At 43.8% G+C, this 27,457-nt stretch overlaps 1 protein-coding gene across 7 annotated transcripts in view; it reads left to right on the top strand.

The window, feature by feature from the left end:
• MGA (MAX dimerization protein MGA) overlaps positions 1-27,457 on the top strand; it is a 479,481-nt gene that overhangs the window by 275,387 nt on the left and 176,637 nt on the right. For all 7 annotated transcript variants that reach the window (XM_033951892.1, XM_033951893.1, XM_033951894.1 and 4 more), the window contains one exon: positions 25,190-26,766. In XM_033951892.1, coding sequence (XP_033807783.1) covers positions 25,190-26,766 — 1,577 coding nt within the window. The remainder of the gene's footprint in view (positions 1-25,189; positions 26,767-27,457) is intronic.

Raw genomic sequence — 27,457 nt, 5'->3', positions numbered from 1 at the left:
GAATGGAAAAGAACAAAAACAGACGAAAATTGGAATAAGCACAAACAACATCAACGCAGGTGCCGTAAGGCGGTAAGAGGGGCCAAAAGAGACTACGAGGAAAAAAAATAGCCAATGAGGCAAAAAATTTCAAGCCGTTCTTTCGATATATCAAGGGGAAACTACCCGCGAAGGAAGCGGTGGGACTGTTGGACGACCAAGGAATAAAGGGAACGCTAAAGGAGGACAAAGCAATCGCTGACAGACTAAACACATTTTTTGCGTTTGTATTTACCAAAGAGGATATACACAGCATACTGGAACCCATCAGGCTGGAAGTGAAAACTGACAGTGTTAACAGACAGTCTAGAAGAGGTATGCAGGCAGATTGATAGGCTTAAGAGCGATAAATCCCCGGGACCAGATGGCATCCATCCGAGGGTCATCAAGGAACTAAAATGGACCATAGCTGAACTGCTTCAACTGTCGATCAAAACAGGAAAGATCCCGGAGGACTGGAAAGTGGCGAATGTTACTCCGATCTTCAAGAAAGGTTCAGGGGAGACCCAGGAAACTACAGACCGGTGAGTCTGACCTCGGTACCGGGAAAGATGGTAGAGATGCTGATAAAGGATCACATCATTGAATACCTTGACGGACACGGTCTGATGAGGACCAGCCAGCACGGTTTCAGCAAAGGAAGATCTTGTTTGACAAACTTGCTGCACTTCTTCGAGGGAGTAAGCAGGCAGATAGACAAGGCCAACCCAGTCGACATTGTATATCTGGATTTTCAGAAGGCATTTGACAAGGTTCCGCATGAACGACTACTTCAGAAAATTGCGAGCCATTGAATCTAGGGTGAAATACTCATGTGGATTAAAAACTGGCTGGAACATAGGAAACAGAGTGGGGGTAAATGGACAATACTCAGACTGGAAGAGCATCACCAGTGGGGTGCCACAGGGCTCGGTGCTTGGACCCGTGCTCTTCAACATCTTTATAAATGATGTGGACATAGGTACGACGAACGAGGTGATTAAATTTGCGGACGATACAAAGTTATTCAGAGTAGTGAAGACGCAGGGGGATTGCGAAGATCTGCAATGCGACATAATCAGACTTGAGGAATGGGCATCGACATGGCAGATGAGGTTCAACGTGGACAAGTGTAAAGTGATGCATGTCGATAACAAAAATCTCATGCACGAATACAGGATGTCTGTGGCGGTACTTGGAGAAACCTCCCAGGAAAGTTCTGATCGACAAGTCGATAAAGCCGTCTGCGCAATGTGTGGCGGCGGCGAAAAGGGCAAACAGAATGCTAGGAATGATAATAAGGGGATCACAAATAGATCGGAGAAGGTTATCATACCGATGTACCGGGCCATGGTGCGCCCTCATCTGGAGTACTGCATAGAGCACTTGTCACCGTACATGAAGAAGGACTTGGTACTACTCGAAAAGGTCCAGAGAAGAGCGACGAAGATGGTTAAGGTTTTGGAAGAGCTGCTGTACAGCAAAAGATTAGAGAAATTGGGCCTCTTCTCCCTTGAACAGAGGAGATTGAGATGGGACATGATCGAAACATTCAAGGTACTAAAGGGGATAGACTTAGTAGATAAGGACAGGTTGTTCACCCTCTCCAAGGTTAAGCGAACGAGAGGGCACTCTCTAAATTTGAAAGGGGATAGATTACGTACAAACGTAAGAAAGTTCTTCTTCACCCAGAGAGTGGTAGAAAACTGGAACGCTCTTTCGGAGTCTGCCATAGAGGAAAACACCCTCCAGGGATTCAAGGCAAAGTTAGACAAGTTCCTGATAAATAAGTGTGTAAGCTGGTAGGGCTAGTTTCAGTTAGGGTGCTGGTCTTTGACTGGAGGGCCACCGCGTGAGCAGACTGCTGGGCATGTGGACCACTGGTCTGACCTAGCAGTGGCAACTCTTTTATGTTCTTTGTTCTCTGTGGCATTGCTTCTATTTGCATGTCCTTGTCTCAGTCAGCCCTGATCTGCCTGTGCCTGATACTTCTACTACTGACCAGCTTGGTGACCCCTTGTTTGAAGGTGCAGCACTTAAAAAAATAGAGGACCAAGGGCTGTATTCTGGATCTTTGGATCCTTCAAGGGGCTCTTGGACCTGGGGACGATCGCACAGATCATCTTTTTTCAGTCTGCGGCTTTGCGGATCTTATTTCTGAGTCTTTGCAAGAATTGCATTTAGTCACTCAGCCAGCTCCTGGCTTTGTTGTGCATGCTTGCAGTCTTCCACCTTTCCCTGGCACCCTGATAAGAGCATTTTAATATCGGAGCAATGTGACTATCTGGAATGTGCTCTTACGTTTGTGAGGACCATGTCTTGTTTGTACCCTCTGGCACTGGAGTGCTCGCAGGTTCTGGATAAGCCTAGAGTGAATTCTTTGGTTGCACAGGTGACTGACTGCACCTCTCTACCCAGGGAAAGTGCATTGTTGCTTACAGATATGCAGGACTGTTGTGTGGATGTTGTCGTCTTTAGGCTTTTTTAGGCTTTTTTATGCAGCTATTATGGGCTTTCAGGTTGCTTTGGCATCGTCTATTGTTATTCACACCTATCTGTCTCGCCTGCACACCCTGGAGAGTGAGGCTGTAGATTATCCTCCTCAACCTCTTTTGGCTGGATCAGCTTATGTGACTGCCGCTTTATTTGCCTTATGCGAGTTTTGGCATTTTCCATTTCTGGGTCTGTGACTGCTTTGGAGTTTATTGTTTATATCAATAGCTGTGATCATAATTTAAAATTTTCTGAATCTTTTGATGCTTGCCAGATTAATTTCCTTGACGTTTTCGCCTGAAGTTGGGTCACTTTGATACCATTATTTACAGGAAGGCTACCGGCAGGAATACTGTACTGCACTATCGTAGTTATCATCCGAAGCAGTTGAGAGATAGTATACCTGTTGGCCAAATGTTACACCTTAAAAGATTATGTTCCTTAGCTGCTGATTTTAGAAGTCAAGCTAGAATTATGTGTACCCATTTCAGAAAAAAATGTTTCTGGGGCTGCACAAATGCGCAAACGCTGCAGCAAGACAGAGGAGGGAGCTGGCAAGACGGTAAACACCCAGGAGCAGCAGAGGAAAACACTGCATCGACACTGCAAATACTTCACGGGGCCGCACGTGGCACTCGGGCCACAAGTTACATAGAAACATAGAAACTGACGGCATATAAGGGCCACGGCCCATTCAATCTGCCCACACCGATGACCCTCCCCTACCTTCCTCTGTGATTGAGAGGGGACAACTGGATCCCTGATCTAAGCCTTCTCAAAGATCTGCTGCTTTTTCCTATAAGAGGCGTTATCAAACAACATCCTCTTCTAAGCCTCCACCACAGAAGAGGCAGAAACAGCAGAGGCCTCAGAAGCTTCAGTATTTGGCTCCTCAGAAGCAAGGCTAGTCTTTTTGATGTGCTTTTAGAGAGCATAGCCAAAATTTCATCCTCTTCCCCAACCCATCAGAGGTCGATTTCTGTTGTATAATCAGCTCTGGACTCCCATCACCATGGACAACTGGGTGCTCAAGGTCATCAAGGAAGTTTACTCTCTCCATTTTATCACCATTCCTCCAGACCACCCTCCAAGAGAGTCCTCTCTCACATCTCAACAGATGTCACCTCTTCAGGAATTTGAAGCTCTACTTCAACTAAATGCCATAGAAGTAGTTCCCCCTTCTCTGAAAAATCAGGGGTTCTACCCCAGGTGTTTCCTAATTCCAAAGAAGACGGGTGGTCTTCATCTAATTGTTGACCTCTGAGCCTTAAACAAATATCTAGTGAAAGAAAAGTGAAAATGGCTATGCTCTCAAGACAGAGGCCTACATGCACATATCCATACATCTCGATCACAGAAAATTTATGCATTTTCGGATAGCTCGTTAACACTTCCTGTACAAAGTTCTACTATTTGACTTAGCTTTTTCTCGAACAATATTCACCAAGTGCCTAGTGTTTCCATATTTGGATGATTGGCTGATAAAAGCTCCATCTCCTCAAGCAGTGCACTTGTCAACACAGATAACAATAATTTTTCTCCAGTTTCTAGGATTCGAAGTCAACTTTCCCAAGTTGCAACTTCAACCCTTTCAAGTGCTGGAATTCATGGAAGCCCTACTCGACACCACTCTTTTAAGGGCTTTTTGACCTGAACAAAGACCTTACTTCATCTTTGTAGTCATGTCTCCACTCTCTATACCATTCAGTAAGATAAATGATGTGACTCATAGATCATGTGGCATCCACTGTTCATGTCACTCCCTTCACATGACTTCATCTCATATCAGCTCAATGGACCCTAGCATCTCAATGGTCTCAAGCCTTTGATTCCTTGTCTCTTTGAATCACAGTTACCTCACCTCTTCGTCAGTCTCTCCAGTGGTAGATGAATCTAACAAATCTCTCCAGAGTTTTGTTGTTTCACATTCCCCCCCCCCCCCACACACACATCAAAATGTGCTCACCACCTACACGTCCATGTATGCTTGGGGAGCCCACCTGGACAGTCTCAGGACAGGGTTGGTAATCTGCTCAAAAAAAGACATTCCATATCAACCTGTTAGAGCTGCGGGCAATTCGCAATGCTCTAAAAGCCTTTCAGGAGCATCTTTCCAACCACGTCCTCCTTGTTCAAACAATCAGGTAGCGATGTACTACATCAACAAGCAGGGGAGCACGGGTTCTCTTTTTCTGTGTCAAGAAGCCAAGCACATTTTAAAATTGGGCAATTCCTTGCAACTTTTTTCTCAAAGCCATATATGTGCAAGGCAAGTAGAGTGCCCTTACCAACAAGCTCAGTAGATTTCTCCAACAACATGAGTGGTCTCTCAATTTTAGTCTTATGCCACATCTTCTCTCTTTGTGGGACTCCTCAGGTAGACCTGTTTGCGTTTTCCCACAACCACAAATTGCCTCAATTCTGCTCCAGGCAGTACTCAACTCGTTTCAAAGCATTTGCATTTCTTCTGGATTGGATGAACAAGTTCCTCTTCCTCTGTGCATTTCCGCCAATCCCTCTCATTCTAAAGACCTTAGTCAGGCTCAAGCACGAATCAGCCACCATGATCCTGATAGCTCCTCGGATGCCCAGACAACCTTGGTCATCTTCAAATCTTACAAAACACAGCAGTCAGACTCATTTACAGAGCAAAAAAATTTGATCATGTCACTCCCCTCCTCCGCAAAGCCCATTAAGTTGCCCATCACACTGTATAACATACAAAATACTTCTGCATATTTTCAAAACCAAACACACTGATATCCCCGCTTTCATCGACAAACACCCGATTCCCTATATCCCCTTCCAGGCTCTCTGATCTCACAGTCAAAATCTACTAGCAATCTCATCCATACAGAAGATATTCTATGACACAATGCGTAAAGTCATTTTCTTGGTCACCGCCTCATCTCTATGTAATGCTCTACCACTAAGAGAGAGAGAGATAAACACAGGAGAACCAAATCTACAAACTCAAAGTTGCAAAACAAGAAGTGCATATGTCCTAATAAAATTGGTGCACTCAATTTATTACATAAAAGTCCTTTATTCATTAAATGACTGAATGAATCAAACTCAATGACTCGACATGTACATGTTTCGGCCACAACCAGCCTGCCTCAGGAGTATTAAGCGTTTATATACGCATAAGCTTTTGATTCTTCAAACAGGATATGCGCAGAAAATGAAACTGGTCCTCAGCGTGGTATGTACATGTCAAGTCATTGAATTTGATCCATTTAGTCATTTGATGAATAAAGGACTTTTATGTAATAAATTGAGTTCACCAATTTTATTAGGACATATCCACTTCTTGTTAAGCGATGCTCTACCGCTAGACATCAGATTAGAGCCATCGTTAGACAAATTTAAATCCAAAATAAAAACCTTCCTCTTTAAGGATGTCTCTGAAATGAGACTTACCATGCAGAGAACGCAAAAACAATCCGCGGAGAATGATAAATGCTTTACCCAATCTTCAGTACTCTCCTTCCACTTTTCCCTCCCCTTATTTCTTTTATTTTCAATCTTGATGTATATTTTTAACTCCCCTGTCCCCCACTTCTCCCACTGTTTCAGTAAGTATCGTTCAACTGTCAATCCCAATAATTTTAATTATGATTTCTTATATTTGATATTGCTTTTATGTTTTTTCTCAGTGTATTTTTACTTTTTATAAACATTATAAACTGTTTAGGTATTCCTTGATAAACAGTATATCAAGGGATGAATAAACTTGGAAACCAAGTTTCCAAGTTTATTCAATGAATCTATGGTCTATGCTCATTCAGAGTCAAGGATATCTTTTACATACCAATCTGCAATCTCTGCACCTAACAGCTTGGTACCTCTTGTTATCCCAGGACAAGCAGGCAGCATATTCTCACAAACTGCCCGTAAGTGCCTTCTTGCGGCTCCTCAGTTCTTAGTTTTCCGTGGAGCTAAGAAGTCGTGTTTTTTGAACGTATGTTCAAATTTTGCCTTTGTCTTCCCGCTCACGCGTATATTTTAGTTGCATTTTTTCTTTGTCTTTTAGATACGTGTTTTATGTGAGTTAAAAAAAACAAACAACCAGACATTTTTTCCTTTCTGTTCTCACTTTGCGGGCTTCGCCTGTTGAGGCCTTGTCATTTTCCTCAACCATTGAATTTAATTTGGCTGAGGTGGTTTTTCCGTCAGTGTCCCGGCCACTTACTGGTTTTTAAAAATGTTGTAGATGCCAACGGCAAATTTCTATCACTGACCCACATAGTTTGGTACTTACAGTGCCTTGGCCGGAACATTGTGTTGAATCCTGCGCGCGGTGTTCTACCTTGCAAAGATGTACCATTAAGAGTCGAAAGTTCCAACAAGAAAAGTTGCTTGGCTCTGGTATGGATCCTCCGGTTAGAGGATGTAAATTCAAAAGACATCATCAACATCTCCTCTTACACCAGGCAGCATTATGGGGTAAAGATCTAGAACAATTGCTTACATCTACTACTTATGAAGAATTTAGGAAACGCCTAAAAACATATCTGTTCCTAAAGTACTTAGGTAACTAACTTCATTCCACAATAACTGATCTCTAGAGCTGTTAATCACTAGTTTCTAACTTTGTTAAATCCACTCAATTTGTAGCATCTTTCAATCAATGTTAACCGGCAGAACATTGTTTAATCCATTCAATCTGTAACATCTTTTAATTATTGTAAACCACATAGAACTTCACGGTCCTGCGGTATATAAACTGTTATATTATTATTATCACAGCCTTCAACATTGAAAGCATCGATGTCTGCGTCATTGGACATTGATTCATCGGGTAAGCCAGCTAAAAAGCCGCCAGCTTTCCAACAGGTCTTGCAGGTCAACATTGCATTGTGCCCCTTGATGCTGACCAAGTGACATCCGCTCTTACATCTGGCCTCTCCTACATCGAGGTGTGCACCCTCTTCATGGTCACCCTCGTCGAGGCCAGAGAAGGCACTGATGGTATTGGCAGAACACCAAACGGTACCAGTGCTCTCGTTCTGTGAGAAGCTCAAAGCACTTTTCCAAGTCAGTGACATGTTCAAGTTTCTTGCTTCGACTTTCTCCATCGGTACCGGTCCAGCCTGAGCATAAGGTTACCAGTTCCTGTGGTACCAATACTGGATCTCTGGTATCACGCTGCTGTTCCATGCATAAAAACAGTGTGTCTCATCACAGATACCTTTCTTCATCACAGTGTTGATCCAGTTCTTCAAGACATCAGCGTTCTTCATCCTCTTGATGATCCAAGTCCACTCAGCAACGTTCACCCTCAGCTACTTCGAAGCGTAAACACCACTCTCCTTCCTGCTCTTCTAAGCATAAAAGGAAGTCACATACATCGTCATCATTATCTTTATTGGATTGGCACCAGACTCGACGTCATCGATTTTGACACATTCCTTCGCCATTCTGAGAAGTCTCCTCAAAAATCTCCACAAAGAGCTAAGTTTCCAACTGAAAGACTTTCACAAAATTAATTCGGCATTTGGGCAAAGAGCGTCCAGTCAAGTTAGAAGCCCTGGGGAAACATCTTTTCACACTCTGGACTGCAAACGAACATTGACTTACTATTTGCAGAACACTCAACTGCATAGAACATCTCCTCAACTTTTTGGCTCCTTTGACCCTAATAAAATTGGGATGTCCAGTATCCAAGAGAACGATTTCCACATGGTTGACCTCTTGTATCTCTTTCTGTTATTCTCAGGCTGGGCTGCAACTAGGGAGTCGTGTCACAGCCCATAAAGTTAGAGCTAGGGCAGCTTCAGTTGCTTTTCTTCGCTCCACTCCTGTTGATGAAATCTGTAAAGCTGCTACTTGATCCTCAGTTCATACTTTCACATTACACTACTATCTTTAATCTTATTCCAGACAGGATGGTCACTTCGGCCAAGCGGTATTGCAAAATTTAATTTCCTAATGGCCAACTCTCCCTTCATCCTATTCTAGTAAGTTAGGGAGTCCCACATGTGAGAATATGCTGCCTGCTTGTCCTGGGATAAAGTACAGTTACTTACCATAACAGGTATTATCCAGCGACAGCAGGCAGATATTCTCACAACCTACCCACCTCCCCTGGTTGGCTTCTTAGCTTGCTTATAGAACTGAGGAGCTGCGAGCAGTGTCGGGTAGGAAGGCACTCGTGGAAGTATGGTGTGGGCAGTTTGCAAACTTTCTCAAGTTCTTAAAGTGGCAATGCACTTTTAAAGCTGTGCATACCGGGGCTCCATGGATGACATCACCCATATGTGAGAATATCTGCCTGTTGTCCCTGGATAACATCTGTTATAGTAAGTAACTGTGATGTCTGACTTCAGCAGGCTTTTAACTTTCTGACTCGGTACAAGCCATTATAACTGCTTCCAGAAAGCCTTCTACTCAGCAATGCTATCAACATCAGTGGACACACTTCAATTCGTGGTGTAATCTCCATAACCTTGATGCTTCCTCCTCTTCTCTTCAGTGTTGGACTTTCTTCTCTATTTATCCAACTAGGTGGTACTCTGGACCTGTCCTAAATTCCTCCCACAAGTGGTCACGGAATTTCACCTGAATCAATCCATGGTGCTTCCAGTCCCTCCCCCACCCAAAAAAGAAAAAGCTTCATTCTCATCCTACAGAAACAGCTGTATACACTTTGGACTGTAAGCATGCCTTTGCTTACTACATAGAAAGGACTAAGCCACACAGGTCTTCACTTCAACTTTTCATCTTATTTTATCCTAACAGATTGGGCCTCCCTGTCATGAAACAAACTACAGTCAAACCTCGGTTTACGAGTGCACCGGTTTGTGAGTGTTTTGCAAGACGAGCAAAACATTCTCGCAAATCGTGACTCGCAAACCAAGCATTGAGTCGATTTGCAAGTCCCTCTAACCGGCATTCCCCGCCCAAACTGAAAGCTTACCCCCCAATGTGGCAACGGCATGCAGCTCCAACCCACAGGAGGTGCCAGTGCCCGAAGATCGTGCCTTTCCTCCGACTGGGCCTTGAGCATATGTGCATGCTCAAGGCCTTCTGGAGCAGGTCTCATTGAGTGAATGGATGACTTGTGAGTGCAAGGGGGCTGAGTGAGTGAATGGGGCAGTTTTATATATTTATTATTACATTACATTACATTAGTGATTTTTATTCCGCTTGTACCTTGCGGTTCAAAGCGGATTACATAAGAAGAGAACTGGACATTTCCAGGAGGGTACATGACATTGGAGAATACAGATTGAGGGTAAAGACTTAATAACAGAATGAGGGTAAAGACTTAATAACATTGGAAGATAAGTCAGGTTACATTACATTACATAGCAAGTAGTCTGTTTCCATACGTTGGTAGATAGTCGGTTTCGGTAGGATAATTTAGGTTTCAGGTAGCTTTCTTTGCCTTTCGTTTTTTTTTTTTTGTTTGTTTTGTTTTGTTTTTTATTGGTCGATTGAGGGTATGGTGCCAGGGAGTGAGCAGAGCCTGGTCGGAGAAGTGGGGAAGAGGAGAGGGAGATTATTACACTTCCTTTATTCAAACTTAATTCATGTTACAGTATTTCAAATGTACATTAGAGCGGTTGAAGTGCTTAAATTGAATGAATGTAGCACTTTATTTACTAAGTTTGGGGATGTGGGTAATGAGAAACATTTATGAGCAATTAGAAATGCTTTTTTTAAAAATAAACTCTTGTCACTTTGGATCAAATAAAATGGATTTCCTCCACTTCAGATATAAAATTGGGATTTGCATATATAGAAATTCCTAGTAAATTCCCACAGTCTTGGCACAACTTTTTCCAAAATCATGTAGCTCCCTGCATTTTACACTGAGTACTCATTGGGCTCCTTTTATCAAGGCGCGTTACAGGGGTTAGTGCATGGGACATTTCATCACGCGCTAACCCCCGAGGCAGCCTAAAATACTAACGCCTCATCAATGGAGGCGTTAGGTAATAGCGCGGCAGGCGGTTTAACGTGTTATTCCGCGCGTTAAACTGCTACCGCGCCTTTGTAAAAGGACCCCATAGTTTTCTATAATGTGCACTCACTATGCTCTCCAAGGTGAAACAGAAGTATTCAAACAATTTTTATATTGCTTTTCCCTCACTCCACTGTTAACCTTCTTAATGTTGGCTTTCAGTATATTGCCCTTCACTTCTGCCAGAGCTTCACAATCCAATCATTTGTCTTTTTAGAAAAATGATAAACGTGTTTGATTCTGAGCTTCTAAAATACCATCTGTCAATACAAACAAAGGCAACGTATTCACATAGTGACAGAACTATAAATAAGCAAAATAATCTCTAGAGGTTATTTTAAACTCCAATTGCAAAGCTTGAAAAGATATCATCTTACTATCACCATGAACTATGTGAAAAAGAAATTACTGTCATGCCTCGGTATCTGCGGGAGATTGGTTCCAGGGCCCCCCGTGGATACCAATATCCAAGGATGCTCAAGTCCATCTGGCATACCTTTGCAGCTAGTCTTGGCCCTGCATAGAGAATGACAGGGTGGCTGTTACCCGCGGCTAGCTCGCTGAAACAGTGGGGGTGGATAAATTGCTCACTGCGGGTACGGGGACAAGGCCATCCACCACCCCATGGAGCGGTGAATGGCCTTGTCCCCGCAGTTAAGGGAGGGAACAAGCATGGCCCCCTCCCTCTTTCCTACCTACCTGAATCTATCTCCCTCCCTCCCCACTTACCTTTATGGAGCGTTTTAAGTGAGTAACTTGTTCGGCTGCTGGAGCCTGCGTGCAGTCGCATGCGTCTGTGGACGGAAGCTTCTCCTCTGAAGCAACTTCCATTTACGTCAGAGGAGAAGCTTCCGCCCACAGATGCATGCGACTGCTCGCAGGCTTCAGCAGCTTGAACAAGTTACTCACTTAAAACGCGTTGCAAAGGTAAGGGGGAGGAAGGGAGATGGGATCTCAACCAAAAAGGAGGATAACTGCTACAAGCAGAAAAATTTGTTCAAGCTCCCCTTTGACCCCAGGTTGCCACATCCTTAGCAAAACCTATCTGTGAAACTCACCTGCTCACTGGCCCAGGGTCTTCCTTACTGACCAGAACAACAGTATCTCAGATAACTTAACTCTTCCCTTTGTAAATTCCCCCTCAAAGTCTCCCCCTCTCTGGTAATTTTTTCTCTTCAAAGTATCAACCATGTATACAGCTTCCTAAATTGTAAATCTCCTGTAAATATCTAGTTATCTTTTTTGTAATCCTAAATTGTAAATCTCCTGTAAATATCTAGTTATCTTTTTTGTAATCCTAATTCCTAAATTGTAATTTTCCTGGAAATGTCCAGTTAGCTTCTTTTGTAATCCGCCTAGAACTGCAAGGTACGAGTGGAATAGAAGTCACTAATGTAATGTAATAACTCTTTAAAACTCAGCTGCTTCTCCTTCCAGAAGCAGCCAAACTTCAGTTTCTTGTCTCTGAAGACAAGCAACACCCTGCAGTCCTTCCTTACAGTCCTGCTGCAGTGTGAGACACTGACACAGTCTTTCTCCAAAACTTGTCTTTCAACTTCTGACTCAACTGCCACTTTTGTAAACCTCTTTGGGATTAGTATACTTTGGGATTACTACAGTTGAGGCTGGTGGGGGAGGTTTATAGGAAATTGGATTTCAGCTCCAAACAGCTCAATGAGACGCTGAAGGGAAATGTGGAAACAGAGTGGGGAGAAGATGCTGGAAGGGAAGAAGACAGATATGGCAGACTATGGTGGGAGCGGAGGGTTACTTCACTGGACATTAGGCGAACAGGGTATGGAAGTTGTAGGTTAGGAGCACTTACAGGTCATGGACCTATAGGGCCGCCACAGAAGCGGACTGCCGGGCACGATGGAGTCCTGGTCTGACCTGGCAGGGGCAATGCTTATGTTCTTATGAGGGAAGAAGATGGATGCCAGACCAATTTGGAGGGGGGGGGAGTGAAGGGAGAGGCACAGTAACAGAGCAAATGGAAGACGCAGAGAGAAGACAGACAGTGAATGGAAGGAATTGAATGAGAATTTGAGGAAAGCAGAAGCCAGACAACAAAGGTAGAAAAAAAATGTATTTTTCTTTTTTTTGCTTTAGGATAAAATAGTATATTAGTTGTGTTGATAAAAATTTATAAACAAAGCCCTGCCAGCTGAATCTTTCTCTAGTTCAGCAGCCAGAACTTTGATTTATAAGGAAGGAATAAGTTAAATATTGCAGTACTGAGGCTTGTATGGATGCTGCGGGGATAGTAGTTGCGGAGATGGGACAGGGACAGTGGTTGCAGGGACGGAGACGGGCAGGGACAGTGGTTGCAGAGGTGGGGATGGGGCAGGGACAGTGGTTGCGGGGACGGGGCAGTGACAGGGACGGTGGTCGCAGGGATGGGGCAGTGACGGGGACAAATTTTTTCCCCATGTCATTCTCTAGCCCTGCATCGGCATCTGTACTCAAAGATTTCCTGTGGCCTATCTCTGGTCTAGTTCACCCAGGAAGTTTTCTTAAAATGGGCAGGCAGCTTTTGAATGTGGCTGTTGCTACAAGGCTGAGGCTTTTTGCAAAGGTACACTGGGTATACTTGAGTGTCTGCAGAGGTGGGGGGGAGGGAGAGAGAGCAAGCCACAATTGGTTGAATCAGTGGATGTGAAACCTGTGGATAAAGAGGGCTTACTGTAAATGCCTTTGCCCTTCTATTTGCAAGAGGTTTGCTGGATCTTCCCCAACTTAAAGACCATCATAATACAGACAGGCAATAGTGGTGTCACTCTGTATTAATTCACTACTCTTCAACATAATTTACACTTAAAGCCCCTTAGAATGAATACTATAATATGTTTTCTACTTTGTAGAGGAAGCTGGTTGTCCAGGCCATGTACGAGGGGCGTTCAATAATTTATCTATCTCAGTAGGAAAGAAAAGAGTTTTCAAAAAATTGTTTTATTTTTCAGTATAGTCCCCTGATAGCTCCATACACTTCATCTACTTCTCCTGCAATGGCTTTAACCCCTTTGAAAAGAATTCTTCTGTTTGACCTTCAAACCAGGACAACACAGCTTCCTTGACATCTTCAATACTTGAAAACTGCTGTCCACGGAGAGATTTCTTCAAAACTTAGAACCAGAAATAATCCTAGGGAACCAGGTTAGGACTGTAAGGCTGATGGTTCATCTGCTGAAACCCACATTCTTGGATGGCAGCCTATGATTGTCATGACATGTGCACTAGCACATTGTCATGAAGAAGCAGCATACCTGCTGTGAGTTTTCCTTCCTTGTCTTTTTTCCTTGATTGACTCCCGCAAAGTGATCATTGTGTTAGCGTAACTCTCTCCGGTTATGGTTGTCTTGTGTGGCATGAACTCCAGAAGCAAAAGTCCATCATTCAAGAAGACAAGTTGCCATGAATTTGCCTGCAGATTTTTATGTTTTGGAACTTTTTTGGAGTGGGGATGAATTGTGCTTCCACTACATTGACTCCATTTTGGACTCAGGATCTCTGTGATAGACCCAAGTCTCATCTCCAGTCATCAAACAATGAAAATATTCACTAGGTCTTCACGGAGCATCTCCAAGCTCTCCTGACAGCAGTGGAGCCTTGTGGGCGTCAGACATGGCATCAGCATTCTTGGAACCCATCTTGCACTACTAACCTTGGACATGCCTAACTTTTCATGAATTATTTTCCAAACTATACCTGCCAAGATTCCCATTTCTTCAGCTATTCAGGAAACCTTAATTCATCTGTCTGACAAAATTAAATCCTCAACTTTCTTGCATTTTTCTGTGGAAGTTGCTTCCACATCCCATCCAGTGTGAGGGTCATTTTCAATGGACTCTCTACCCCACTTAAACTGCTTGCTCCATACCTGGCAGTGTTCAAATCCAAGCTAAAGACCCATTTTTTTTTTAACTGCTTTCAACTCTTAACCCTACTCACTGCTGTCAGATATCTATACCCACTATAACATTTCCTCTACCATAATGACCCCAATCCAGTAGTGTCCTGCCTGAATTCGAGTGTAAGCTTTTCTGAGCAGGGACTGTCTATTGTATGTTAAAATGTACAGCGCTGCGTATGCCTTTTCAGCGCTATAGAAATAATAAATAGTTGTAGTAGTAGTGCTCCCAAAAATTTTACTTTGTAGGATGATGGGACAGACTCACCATAAACTACAGTCATGTATTCATGGATCTCCTTTGGCATGTTCCCTTTTGTGAGAAATTTTATCACTGAACGATGCTCCAAATCTATCCATTTCTTACTTGATTTGCAAGAGGATTCTCCTGACATTGACTCGCACTGAGCCGCATCTGTGTATGATTAACTTTGAAACATGTCACAATATGCATAGACTTGTTTCAATGCACTTGCTACTTTTTTCATCTTTAGGTAGATAAATTATTGTACACCCCTTGTAAAAAATAAAGATCCAACTTGGATTCTGTCAGCAAGCACAAAAAATAATTTGTGTTTCGGAGCCAGTTGCTTAAGTGTCTTATCTGTTTTTTTTCCCTGCCATAAATATTTACATAAGAGATAATGGCTATAATGCTGGTCATTCCTGGAAAGAATAATAGACATATTTAAAATATTATATATCGTGGTGATCTTATATAAGTGGATGCACCCTGTAAAAGAAAGTAGGAGTATTTACCACCTCAACAGTTCTCGCATATGGCCAACATTAGCAGACTCACATTCAAATCATAGAGATTGCTCAAGTCTATCAGAATATGTAAATATTCTAAATATTTAATGGAATCTCAAGCCTAACTTAAGGGGAATTCCCTCCAATTGTACACTTAAGTTAGTGTATTCTTAATGCTTTTGTTTAATTGTTTCAAGGTAGAGATTGCCCCCAATTTCCCCCCCCAAAAAAAAAAAATGTGGTACAAGTGATAGTGACCTCTGTGGGAGTTTTATATCTTTTAATCAGATTTCAGTCTACAACAGAACATTGCCTCCTATGCTGTGGCTTTTAATTTTCTCAGGAGCCTCTCTTGAGAGACTTTAAGGGACACACCATTAGTGAAACATATCTTTGTGCAGTGCTGCACGAACACATACACACACATCAGTGCAAAGGTCTGTGGACATGAGGGCATAACTATAGAAGGCTGCTTGGAGCTTGGCCATGGGGCAAGGATGATTAAGGAGAAAATAATTGCTGCAACATACATGGCTGCAGGATGGGGGATGTCTGAGAGGAATAGAGAAGGGGACAAAGGTTCAAGTACATGGGTGTGCCTAAATTCTGTTACATATACACCGGAGTCCATACGTTAGCTGTTGATTCCCATTAGCTGTGAATCTGCAGAAGTGTGTCACTTTAAGATCTTGATCTCCTCCCCTTCTTAAGTTGATAACAGCTCCCTATTATGTTCTTTTGCCATTTTTCATTGGGCTTTTGAGTTTCTTCGTGGCTTTGGTTCTTGGAGGTCCCATTCTTGGGCTTACACTGCTGGGGATAGGACACATTCTCGCGTTGGAGGACTGTTTCTCCCAAGCCAATCTCTTTGGCGTATATGTGGAACCAGCCTGCTTGGTGTTCCTTAGGAGCTTGGGGTCTGTTCCTCTGGGAGCTGCTCACCTGCTGATTCTTCAAAGGCGTGAGCACAGAATGTGGGGCCCCTTAGTAAGAAACCCAACCAATGGGTATCAGGGAGCTAGATGTGTAGTTTGTTCCGCCGTCGCTTCATGCGGATTTTCGGGGATGATAGTCTGTTGTTGAGGTCCGTTCTTCAGGCAGCCGGAAGATCACCATAGACGGTCGAGTTTCTGACAATCTCTGAGGCAGAAATCCTTTCCCTGCAGGCAGGCTGCTACAAGCTGACAAGCTCCAGAAGTCACAGTGAGTAAGTACTCCAGTTGTTCCCTATGGGAATAATTGGAAAAGGGGGGGGGGGGCATGAAAATTTCATTTTTACGGGTTTCTGAGGTTAGGATTAGGTTTCCCATCCTCCAAACCCCTAAGATTGCTTTTTTAAAAATTTGACTCCCAACAGCCCATTTTTGGTGCAGATTTTCTGGTGGCAGCAGTCTTGGATTTTTAGCAATCTTTTTTTTTAAACATCTTCTCTGTTGCCTCAAAACCACTCATTTTGGCCAGAGATCACCTCTTATGGATGCCCCAGGCCATTCTAGCCCAGAATTCTGCATTTTTTTTTACATATTTACCAGTTGAGAAGCTACCATTTTCCATATGTCCTGGGGTGTGAGAGGAAGAGGTGGGAGCTTCAGGTTTGGCCCCTGTTCAGTCCTTAAAGGCCTTGGAATCCCCAAAATCTTGGAAGAGATCCTGCTTAGAAGGTATGAACAGCGAAGGGTTGAAACACAAGTGCATGGTGGTAGATGGGGGTCGTACAAGAAGCCTTGAGTCCTCCGATGCAAGGCTTTTCCGATTAGATCAACCTTTTATGGCAAGCCTACTTAACAGGCCCGAGAAGCGCTGCACTGCCTACGAGCACGCTGGCTTCGTTTTAGGAGTATCGTTCTCTCACGCCGGCATCTCTGCCTCATACCATGCCGGCTCCTAGTGTTAGTGGCCCTTCAGAGCAGAACTGGTTTGATTGGAAGTCTCTTTCCATACCTTTATTGTCACACTAATGTTTAAGCCCGTTACATTAATGGGTGCTAGAATAGATTAGTCTGATCCAGTATGGCTATTCTTCTTATGTCTTACCCCCATATTCAGGCTCCCATTTTCCCTTTTCCCTTCCCTATTTCCACCTTTTTTCACCAACTTAAAAATCTGTCCTCTTTCTCTATCCTTCACCTCCATAGAACTTCCTCTCCGTTCCCCTTTTCCCCATCAAACTTTGCTTCTGCATCTTCACTTATTCTTCCAGCTCCTATCTTCAGCCCCTTTCTCTTACATGCCCCCTTTTTAGCCCCCAGCTTCAGTCCCAGTCCTTTTCTCTCACATGTCCCCTTTTGTAGCCCCCTTCTCCCACCTTCCCCTTTTTTCATCCCCAGCTCCCTTCTCTTCCACATTCCCTTTTTATAGCCCCCAACCCTAACCCCCTTCTTATAATTGCTCTTCTAGCCCCAGTCTCCTTATCACACCTGTCTTCCTTTTCAGCCCCCAGACCCAGACCCCTTCTCTCACAACTCACCTTTTGCAGTCCCAAGCTCCAATCCTGTTCCTGAACTGTCTTCCTTTAACAGCCTCCTATACCAGGTCTCTTTTCCCAAGAACCCCCCTTTAAAGCCTCCTTCCCTCACATCTCCCCCTTTTTTCTGCCCCAGCTCTAAAACCCCTTTTTTAGCCCCCCCCACAGCCCCCTTCTCCCATCTTTTCCCTGTCAGCCTCCATTCCCAGCCCCCTTTTCTCGCATGTCCCTTTTGCAGTCTCCTTCTCACACATATCCCCTTTTCCGCCCCAGCCCCCTTCTCTTACACATCCCCATTGTCAGCTCCCAGCAGGTCTGGGAAGTGGCACTGCTTCCCCCTCTGCCGCATCCTCCTCCTTCCAACACCTGCTGCTATCAGTTTCTCCTGCCCCTGCAGATAAGGGAAATGGGACAAAACTCCTCCAAAACAGCAGCACGTGCAGTCGCTTCCCTTGTAAACTGGGAAGAAAAATAAAATTGTCGCCGCAGGCTCCCTGCAGTCTGGCTTCTGCCCCGGCGTGTGCTGCCCTTGCTCTCCCTCTTTGTGCAGCAGTTCTAACAGCTTAAATGGCTCTGCGAGCCACAGTCTGGCAGGTGGCGCGTGGAGTGAGGAAGGAGCACGCCCACCCTACCCCCTTCTTCGATTTCTGCTTGCTCTGCTCTGATTGGCTGAGTGATGAGACTTGCCCTGGTTGTCCAGAGAAAGAGAGAATCCCTCCTTCTTTTTATTGTCTCCCCTTCCCTTCTTCTTTCCCTTTCTGATCTTTATTATTTTTTTACTCTCTCTTGGCTTTTCTTTGTATCTTTTTTCTTTACAGCATATCGTGCGCTGAGACGCTTCCCTGCGGTTCTATTGTACTGCGCATGTGGAGCACAGAGTTTCAATCCTAGTGTGAATGCACTAAGGGTTTTATTATAGTAGATGGCTCCTCAGCCACTGTGGATTATTTGGGATCTCTGATGAGGTCCGGTAATCAGAAGGCGGGAGTGGCAGCAGATCATTGTGATGATCCCACAACGGTTCACCTTTTCAAATCAGTTTTCATATCTCATTTCATTTCAGACACTCTCTACATTGAAGCTTGGTATCCAGCCCTCCACCTTTCAGTACTCCGTTATGTTTGGCACTAATGCACATACAACCTTGTTCCTGCTCATCCAGATGTCACCTCCTCAGTCACTGACCATTGGGAGTCGCCTGAAGGGTGTCTAAAGGTAGACAAAGCTGTCTAGACTCTATCCAATGGCTCAGGATTTCCAGCTGCTGTCTGTACATCCGAAGGTGGACTCCGCAGTAGCACAAGTGACCAGGCAACACCTCCCTACCTAGTGAGGGTGGATTGATGCTGAAGTATGCATAGAACTTTAAGATAGATGTGGTCCTTAAGACAGTTTGAAGTGCTAGCTTTGGTATCAAAGCTGCAGCAGCTGCCTCTTTCATTTCATGGGCCTTTCGTTCCAGACTGCGGACCAGCCCCCAATCCCACATGATTGAGGATGGATTATGTGGCTGATGCTCTTTATAACATCATCAGAGTTCTGGGGAAGGCTTCAGCTTAAAGCCCACTGGATATTTTGGATCAGACAATGGACAGGCGATTCAGCTTCTAAGGCCACTCTAAGCAAATTACCCTTCAAGAGGAAAATGCTTTTTGGCAAAGGACTGGATGACCTCATGGCTAGTGTGACTGTTCATCATCCCAAATCCCTCTTGACAGCGGGAGCTGTCATTCGGCCAGGGGCGGCAGAGGCAGTTTTTGTGTCTATAGGAGATCACACCAATTTTCCTACGGTTACTTATTGCAGAGGCCCATTCAGGGTCCAGGCAGAGATTTGGTAGATCCAGGCATCAGTAATCTGCGGGTTCCTGCGGTGGCTCATCCTCCAAGAAGAAGCTATGACAACGAAGTGACTGCTGCCCCTTCTCATATCAGCGGGCAGCTATTAGCTTTCTGGCAACAATGGGAAAAGATTTCATCTGACTATTGGGTTCTGGACAGTATTTGGGAGGGACACAAGATCAAGTTTTTTCTGACCCCTCCGGATCTATTCCTGGACTCCCTAGCTGGACGACCGGAGAAGAAGGCCAGAGTCCAGGTGACAGTGCAACGACTCTTTGACATTCATGCCATAGAACCAGTTCCCAAAAAATAATCAGACTGAGGCAGATACTCCTTATACTTCATAGTGCCCAAGAAAGGCACAGAAGATTTCAGCCCCATTCTGAACTTGAATTCAGCAAACGAGGCCCTGAATGGTTCCCTGCTTCTGCATGGTGATGATCTGCTCCATTATAGCGGCAGTGGCTCTGGGAGAATTTCTTGCCTCTCTGGATCTGATGGAGGCTTATCTTCATATCCCCATCTTCCCGGATCACAGGAAATATTTGAGATATCACATTCTTCAGCGTCGCTTCTAGTTTGTGGTGCTTCCTTTTGGTTTGACCACAAATTTCCGGACCTATACCAAGGTAATGGTGGTTGTAGCAATGCACCCACATTGGATGGGCGTCCATGTGCATCCTTACCTAAATGATTGGCTGATCCAGCACTCCCTTTCTAGAGGATGGTGAGCACGCAGTTCTGCAGGTGGTGAGCCTCCTGCAGAGCCTGGATTGGATAGTCAACTTCTGAAAGAGTCACCTTCAACTGACTCAGTGCTTGGAATATCTGGGAGTGTACTTCTACACTGCACAGGGCTGTGTTTTTCTTCCAGAACCATGCAAACAGAAGCTCAGGAAGCAGATCATGAAGATATTGACTCTTCCAAGCCCCTTGGCCTGACATGACCTGTAGATGCTAGGCTCGATGACAGCCTCCCTGGAAGTTGTTCCCTGGGCGAGAGTTCATATGCACCTACTCTAGTACTCTCTTCTGTCCTGGTGATCTCCGCAGCGCCACTCCCTGCAGACATAGCTCCCCTGGACTGCGGTAGCAAAGCGCAGCTTACATTGGTGGCTCCAGGGGTTATATCTCTCAGAACCAATGCATGTGTGACCCTCACAACCGACTCCAGCCTAAGTGGCTGGAGGGCTCACTGCTGTAGTCACCCCCTCCAGGGCAGGTGGATCTCATCAGAAAGCAAGTGGTCTATAAATCATCTGGAACTGAGAGCCATTCAATTGACTTTGCTGGAGTTGCAATCTTTCCTCACAGGAAAAGCAGTCGCAGTGTTTTCAGACAATGCCACCACAGTGGCTTATGTGAAAGACAAGGAGACACCAGAAACGCTCTCTCAGCTGCCCATGTGGCAGGGGTAGAGAATGTCCAGTAAAACTTTCTCGGCAGGCTGACTCTGGATCCAGTGGAGTAGTCTCTGTCCTAGAGGGCATTTTCTCTCATTGTTCAGAGTTGGGGCAAACTGAACATGGATTTAATGGCCACTGCTAAGAATGCAAATGTAGTTTTTCTACAGGCAAAGTGCCGATTGGGAAAGCACAGGTCTAGCTTCTCTGTGTGTTCCCGCTGTGGGCCATGGTGGGGCAGACATCCGCAGAATAGCAAACTCCAGGAGTGATGATTCTGGTGGCTCTTAACTGGCCCTGCGGGCCTTGGTATGCAGATCTGATGCATTTGCAGAGGCAGGTGCCTGAAACTGCTGGTTTATCTGAGGCTCCTCAGTCAAGGCCCAGTTTCCATGGAGAATCCAGCATGCTTTGGTCTTACCATATGGCTCGAGCACATGGCCCTGATTCAGAAGGGTTACTTGGATGTTGTTGTTATGATTCTTTGGAGCAAAGAAGCCTGCAATGTTTGCAGCTTACTCTAAGACCTGGAAGACCTTCCAGTTATGGTGTACCAAAGATCAGGTGGAGCCTGAGAGGGCTCCCATATTGGTGATCCTTGCATTCCTGCAAACCAGTCTTGAAAAAGCCTTGATATTTTGTCTTTCAAAGTGCAGGTAGCTGGTATCTCATGTTTTAGGGCTCAGAAAGGATTGTAGTCTCTGGCATCTCACCCAGATGTCACTTGGTTTTTGAGGGGGGCTCTCAGATTGTGACCTTCTGTTGCTCAGACCGTTCTTTTCTTGGGACCTCAATGTGGTCCTGAAGTGCCTTTCCTGTTCTCCATATGAGCCTCTGATGGAAATTTCTCTGTTGGATCTTATGTTAAAAACATTGTCTTAACCATAATATTCAACAGGGAAGCTTCCATCAAAGGTTCATATGGCCATAGTCTTGGCAAGAGGGATTACGGTGTTACAGGCCCTCTCATGTAGTGAACTTTTTTTCTGTTTTTCAGAGTCGAGTGTTTCTCATGGACCTTACCTTCCTTTCTTCCAAAGTTAGTTTCTGCCTTCCATGTCAATCAGGTTGGCGAAACAGGACAGGCTTGCATAGGCCGGATGTGCACAGAGCCCTACTTATCTATCTGGAGAAGACTAATGATTCCAGACTTTCTGATCATCTTTTTTGTTCTGACCAGCCACTCAAAACGTGGCAAGCCAGCTTCCAAGGCTTACATTGCCAGATGGATTTGCATGGTGATTTCATCTTCTTACATTAACTGCAGGAAACAGCTTCCTATTTCTATCACAGCGCATTTGACAAGAGGTATAGCAGCTTCTTGGGCAGAGACCCAGGCTGTTTTGCCTGATGAAATTTGTAGAGCAGCTACTTGGTCTACTCTTCAAACAAGTTGTACAGTATGGATGTGATTGCCTGAGAGGATGCTGCTTTTGGGTCCTCGGTTCTGTGGGTAGACTCATCTTTCCCTCCCTAGATGTCTGGCACTGATTTGGTACGTCAGCTAATGTATTGACTCCTATGTATATGTAATAGAATGAAAGATTAAGTTCTTATCTGGATAACCTTGTTTCTGTTAATGTACACAGGCGTCCATATGACCCACCATGTGCGAACTTTTGATTCGCCTGATTTCTGCCTCGGACATTGGCAATGTCCGACTCAGGACCTCTTCTACTGTATCTAAGATTCAGCAGAGACATTGCTACAGGAACTGGGAGCTCCCTATTTCCTTTCCTTTTGGACGGCTGTCTAGTCCCGACTAGTTGCACTTAGCAGGTTGTTTCCTAGCTACTCATGTGTGTAAAGTATTGTTCAGTGTTTGCTTATTAAATTTTTATTGATCATTCTATTTCCTAAGTTTCAGAGCAGAACAAAATATGTTCATTTGCCGGGGAAATTCCCAATTCCTCTCCTTCTCTTTTCTTCTGTTTCAGTGGAGTTTGATTTCTTTGGTACCAACTGAAGAGGGAGCTATTCTTCACTGCAGAAAGGGAGAGGTTCAGGATCTTTTTTTTATATATATATTTAAATGATTTTTATTGGTTTCAACAGATAATAAATAACAAACCAGCAAAATACAGTCTCTCATAACCAAATAAAAAATGTCAGAATTCTCCCCAACAACCCTTTTCCTCTGCCCAGTCAATCATCTAGCAATCCTGTTAACACAACCAAACATCATGGCAAATATTTTAAGTATTCAAAATTCTGCTAGGTGCATGAGGTGTGAGATAAGTCCAGAATGGTTCCCAAAGCATACAAAAACACCGTCCAACTAATGAGTCGAGATCAAGGATGCTGCAATGTTCCAAGGACACTTGTATTATAAAAAGAGAATGCCAATTTTGTATTGATGGAGCTCTGATGTCAGTCAAGCTGAGAGGATAGCTTTCTTTTCCAATGAGATAGCACGATCCACAAAAGCTGTCATACCCCGTGGTTTAGGAGCTACTATCTTGTAATGGCTAAATAAGGCTGTTGGAGTAGGAGTCCATCCACAATTCCAAATGCTCGATATATATCTGCCCATTGTCTGCCAAAAAGCCAAAACCAACGGGCAGTACCAGAATTGATGACTCAGAGATGCATATGATAATGAGCACTTGAAGCAACAGTGAGACTGACTAATATGCATTCGATATGCACGGGTAGGAGATATATATAAGCGAAGCAAAAACTTGTGTTGGAGTTCCCAATGGGTAATATCCATGGTCAGTTTAAGAGCTTTCTTCAAAGCTCTGCTGATATGTTGTGCCAAAAGAGGACAACATAATTTCGCAGACCAAAGTCCTGCTACAGTCTCAAAATTTGCCCCAGCTGACATTCCAACAATCCAACATGGTGAAAACGAAGTGGGATAATGTTTTGCGCTGAGGCGCTAAACATTTCAGAGATCACCACACGAGTTTGTTCAGCAGTGTATCCAGGTGTCAAAGATTGTACATAGTGTCTGACCTGATAATAATGAAACACATCAGAGTTTGGTAAGTAGTAAGTAGTTTGCAACTGTACAAACTTATATAGCACATCTTCATCATTAAATGATTGGAAAATAAATTGTGAACCCTACACTGAATACCTAGTTGAAAATCCCTGTTCCCTTGAATCGGCAAATAGGGAGATGCGCTGGATGAAATGTTAAGAACACAACACACCTAGCGCCCAGTTCTATGGCAGGAGTAAACATTGGATACATAGAGTATTTTACGAAGGCTTGGGGTTGTGACTTATAACATATAACTAAAATGGACTGGATATAAAAGAGAGGTTTCCAATTGGGTAGATGAAAAATACGAGGTACCTCTGAACCAATCATTAATAAGTCACATTTGGCAAGCCATAGCGTACCATCATATATTTAATAAACTATAGCCTCCTCTCTCTCTTGGTAAGCAAGATCATGTATAAGTGAGCTGGGCCCTCCATCCATCCCATAAAAACCTCTGTGTCCCTGCAATTAATTTCAACTCCTGAGTTCAAAATAGCAATAATGGTAACACCTGAAATCGGTATAACCACCAGGGAAAAAGAACCATATTATAGAGTGCCACCCTGCCCGAGATGGGCAAAGGAAAGGACGACCAAGTACGCAGCGTGTTTAATGTGGTATCCAGGAGAGTGTCAAAGTTGCATGCATACAGGAGAGATAAATCTCGGGGCAATATTACCCCTAGATACTTGAATGATGAGGTAGCCCAAGAGAATGGAAATTCACCCACCCAGTATGGCTAGGACGACAGAATTTTGCCTATTCAAAATAAACCCGGATTAGAAATAAAATTCAGCCAAGGTGTTCAAAATATGGGACATGTAAGATTGTGGATCAGTCAAAACAAAAAGCAGATCTGCAAAAGCCATGACTTTTATCAGAAAATCAGATATGGTTAATCCCGCAATATCAGGATCTCATTTTACTGTACAAAGAAACGGTTCCAAATAGATGAGAAATAACAGCGGGGACATGGGACATCCCTGACGAGTACCCCGCTCAATCGGGAAAGAGTCCGTACAAATGTCAAGAGATTCAGGATCTTAAAGTGACACCCTTCTGCAGAGTCGTGGCTATTGGAAATAAACAGCTAGTGTACGGTCTCCTGTGTATATTAACAGAAACAAGATTATCCAGGTAAGAACCTAATCTTTCGATCCGGGGTGATAGTGCTGGGTGGGGCAGGAAGACTGAGGACAGAGCCACTGCCCTTTAAGATATTCGGGATAGCATAAGAAAGTTCCAGAAAATTATGCTAGGTTGCTGCTAATATTTTAAATATTGCTTAAAGTTTGCTTAACATTGATAAAAGGATATAAATGACTAATAATATATTCTCTATTCAGCTTCAGTCATGGGAATCCGTTTGCCTTTACCTTCCAAGGCTTCTAATCCATCCTCATCTCCCATTGTTCCAATCTTGTCAGCTGTTTCTGGCTCTTCCTCCACTACTACCATCAGTGTCTCAGGGCAAAATGTAGGTACTATAGCTACAACTACTCCAGCAACCCCTGTGTCTTCAGCACCCAGTTTTTTATCCCACGTTGGAACGCTAAATCTAAGGATCTCCCAACCTGCAGGAAACAGCCTTCCCCCAAGTCATTCAGGGTCTGAATCCAAAATAATAACATACAGTTCTGGAGGACAGCCTACATGCACAGCCAGTTTAATTCACCTTCAGTCTGGTGGTTTTGCTTTGCTTCAGCTTCCTGGTCAGAAAACAGTCCCAAGCTCTATCCTTAACCATGTTGCAACCTTGCATTTGAAGAAGGATGCTCAGAATTTAAGTCAGAAGGGTGATGTATGTCACACTGTGAAACAAAATAAAGAGAAGTCTTCCATGTCAGAATCAGAAGAAGTCACAGATTCAAAAGTTATGGTATCAGACAGCAAACAAGATGAGCAAGACTTATCCTTTAATCAGTTAAGAAATGGTGATGAAATTTCATCTATTAAGGAAGCTGATGAAGATTACAGTTCACTAGAAGAGCTCACATCAGAGAATAATCTCATAAATGAGACATCTACCTTAGAAAAGAATGATTCTGCCACAGTTGTTTCCTCTGATCACTCATACACCAGTGACAGAAAAGTATTGTCAAAGAAATTAAAAGCAGCTTTGAACGACCTGGATTCCATTTCCGAAGCATCAGATATAGTGCTGCCTGAAAATATTGCACAGTTGGGGGAACCTATCAGCAGTGTTCACATCAGTGATTCAGAAAATAAGAGTACTACCAAACTAAATAGTCCAGGGCCACAGGAGATTGATATGCAGCCTGAGAGTCTAGGGTCATGGGAAGATGATGGCAAATCCAAGAGCCAGCAAATAGAGGTGTGTGCTACACAGCCCACAGGCCCTATGGAATGTTTGAATAATGAGCAGCCAGAGACTCAAGACAAAAAAACAGATACTTGTGAAAAGGAGCTTGTTGTTTGTCCAAATGAGAAGCAAGCGGACATTATAAAGCTAAAGAGTCTAGAATTCAGATCTGATGCTGTTCAGCCACTGAGCCTGGGACAGGAAAAAAAGAAATATAAGACTGATCAAACAAAAAAAAGTAATAATGAAGAATGTGCGAATGGTTCTCACCTAAGAGAGCATCCTGCTGGCTTTAAGAATGAAATTGATGTTGCTGATAGTTTGAATTCTGTATTAAGAAATTCTCGATACACTGTTAGTGTTAAAGTTGCTACAGAAACTAGAAACAGTAATTCAGATGACAGCAAAATAAACAAGTCTGCTGGGTGCTTTTTCCACTCCCATGACACAGAAAATAAAGTGTATGAAGTACCTAAGCAAAACAAGAAAACGCAACAAGAAACAGTTGTTATTCCTACAGGAGATGAAGATAAGACAGATGATTCTGCTGATGATTTGATGGAAGATTTCCACAGTGAAGAGGATGTTGATATAGAAAAGGTAAATACCTCTATTCTAATTGTTGCAACCTAGAAAGATTCTTAGTAATAAGACATTTGTTTTATTCTACAAAAGTTTTTTTTATAGCTGTTTCTGCCTGTTTATGAAAATTTCTGAATGTACTGTATATACTTGAATATAAACTGAGATTTTGGGGCCAAAAAAGACCCAAAAATGGGGATATCAGTTTAAATTCGGGTCAGCGATAACCCACCCCCTCCTGAATTTGTTGAAGGCTTCTTCTGGTCCTACCATGAGACCTGGTGGGCCAGTGGTGAGCCAGGACAAGAGGGATCCCTTATGTCTCCTGTTCCAGCCAACTGTAATAACTTTTACCTCCCTCCCTGGTGTACCTTTTAAATCCCTGATGGTCTAGCGGTGGGCCAGGATAGCAGTGATCCCTCCCACCTTATGTCCCAGACAATTCTAAGAACTTTTACCTTCCTCCCGCCTCCACACGTATCTTTAGAATCCCTGGTGGTCCAGTGCTGAACCACACGGCAGGGTGACCTTACTGGATCAGACTAATTTTCCATCTAAACCAGTATCCTGCCTTTACGGTAGCCAGTCCAGGTCACAAGTACCTGGAAAAACCCAAATAGTAGCAACATTCCATGCTACCGATCCAGGGCAAGCAATGGCTTCCCCCATGTCTGTCTCAATAGCAGACTATGGATTTTTCCTCCAGAAA

This window comes from Geotrypetes seraphini, chromosome 7 (genome assembly GCF_902459505.1).
Source record: "Geotrypetes seraphini chromosome 7, aGeoSer1.1, whole genome shotgun sequence".
NCBI lineage: Eukaryota > Metazoa > Chordata > Amphibia > Gymnophiona > Dermophiidae > Geotrypetes > Geotrypetes seraphini.
The sequence above is the reverse complement of the archived record's forward strand: the minus strand, read 5'-3'. Positions and strand labels throughout refer to the sequence as shown.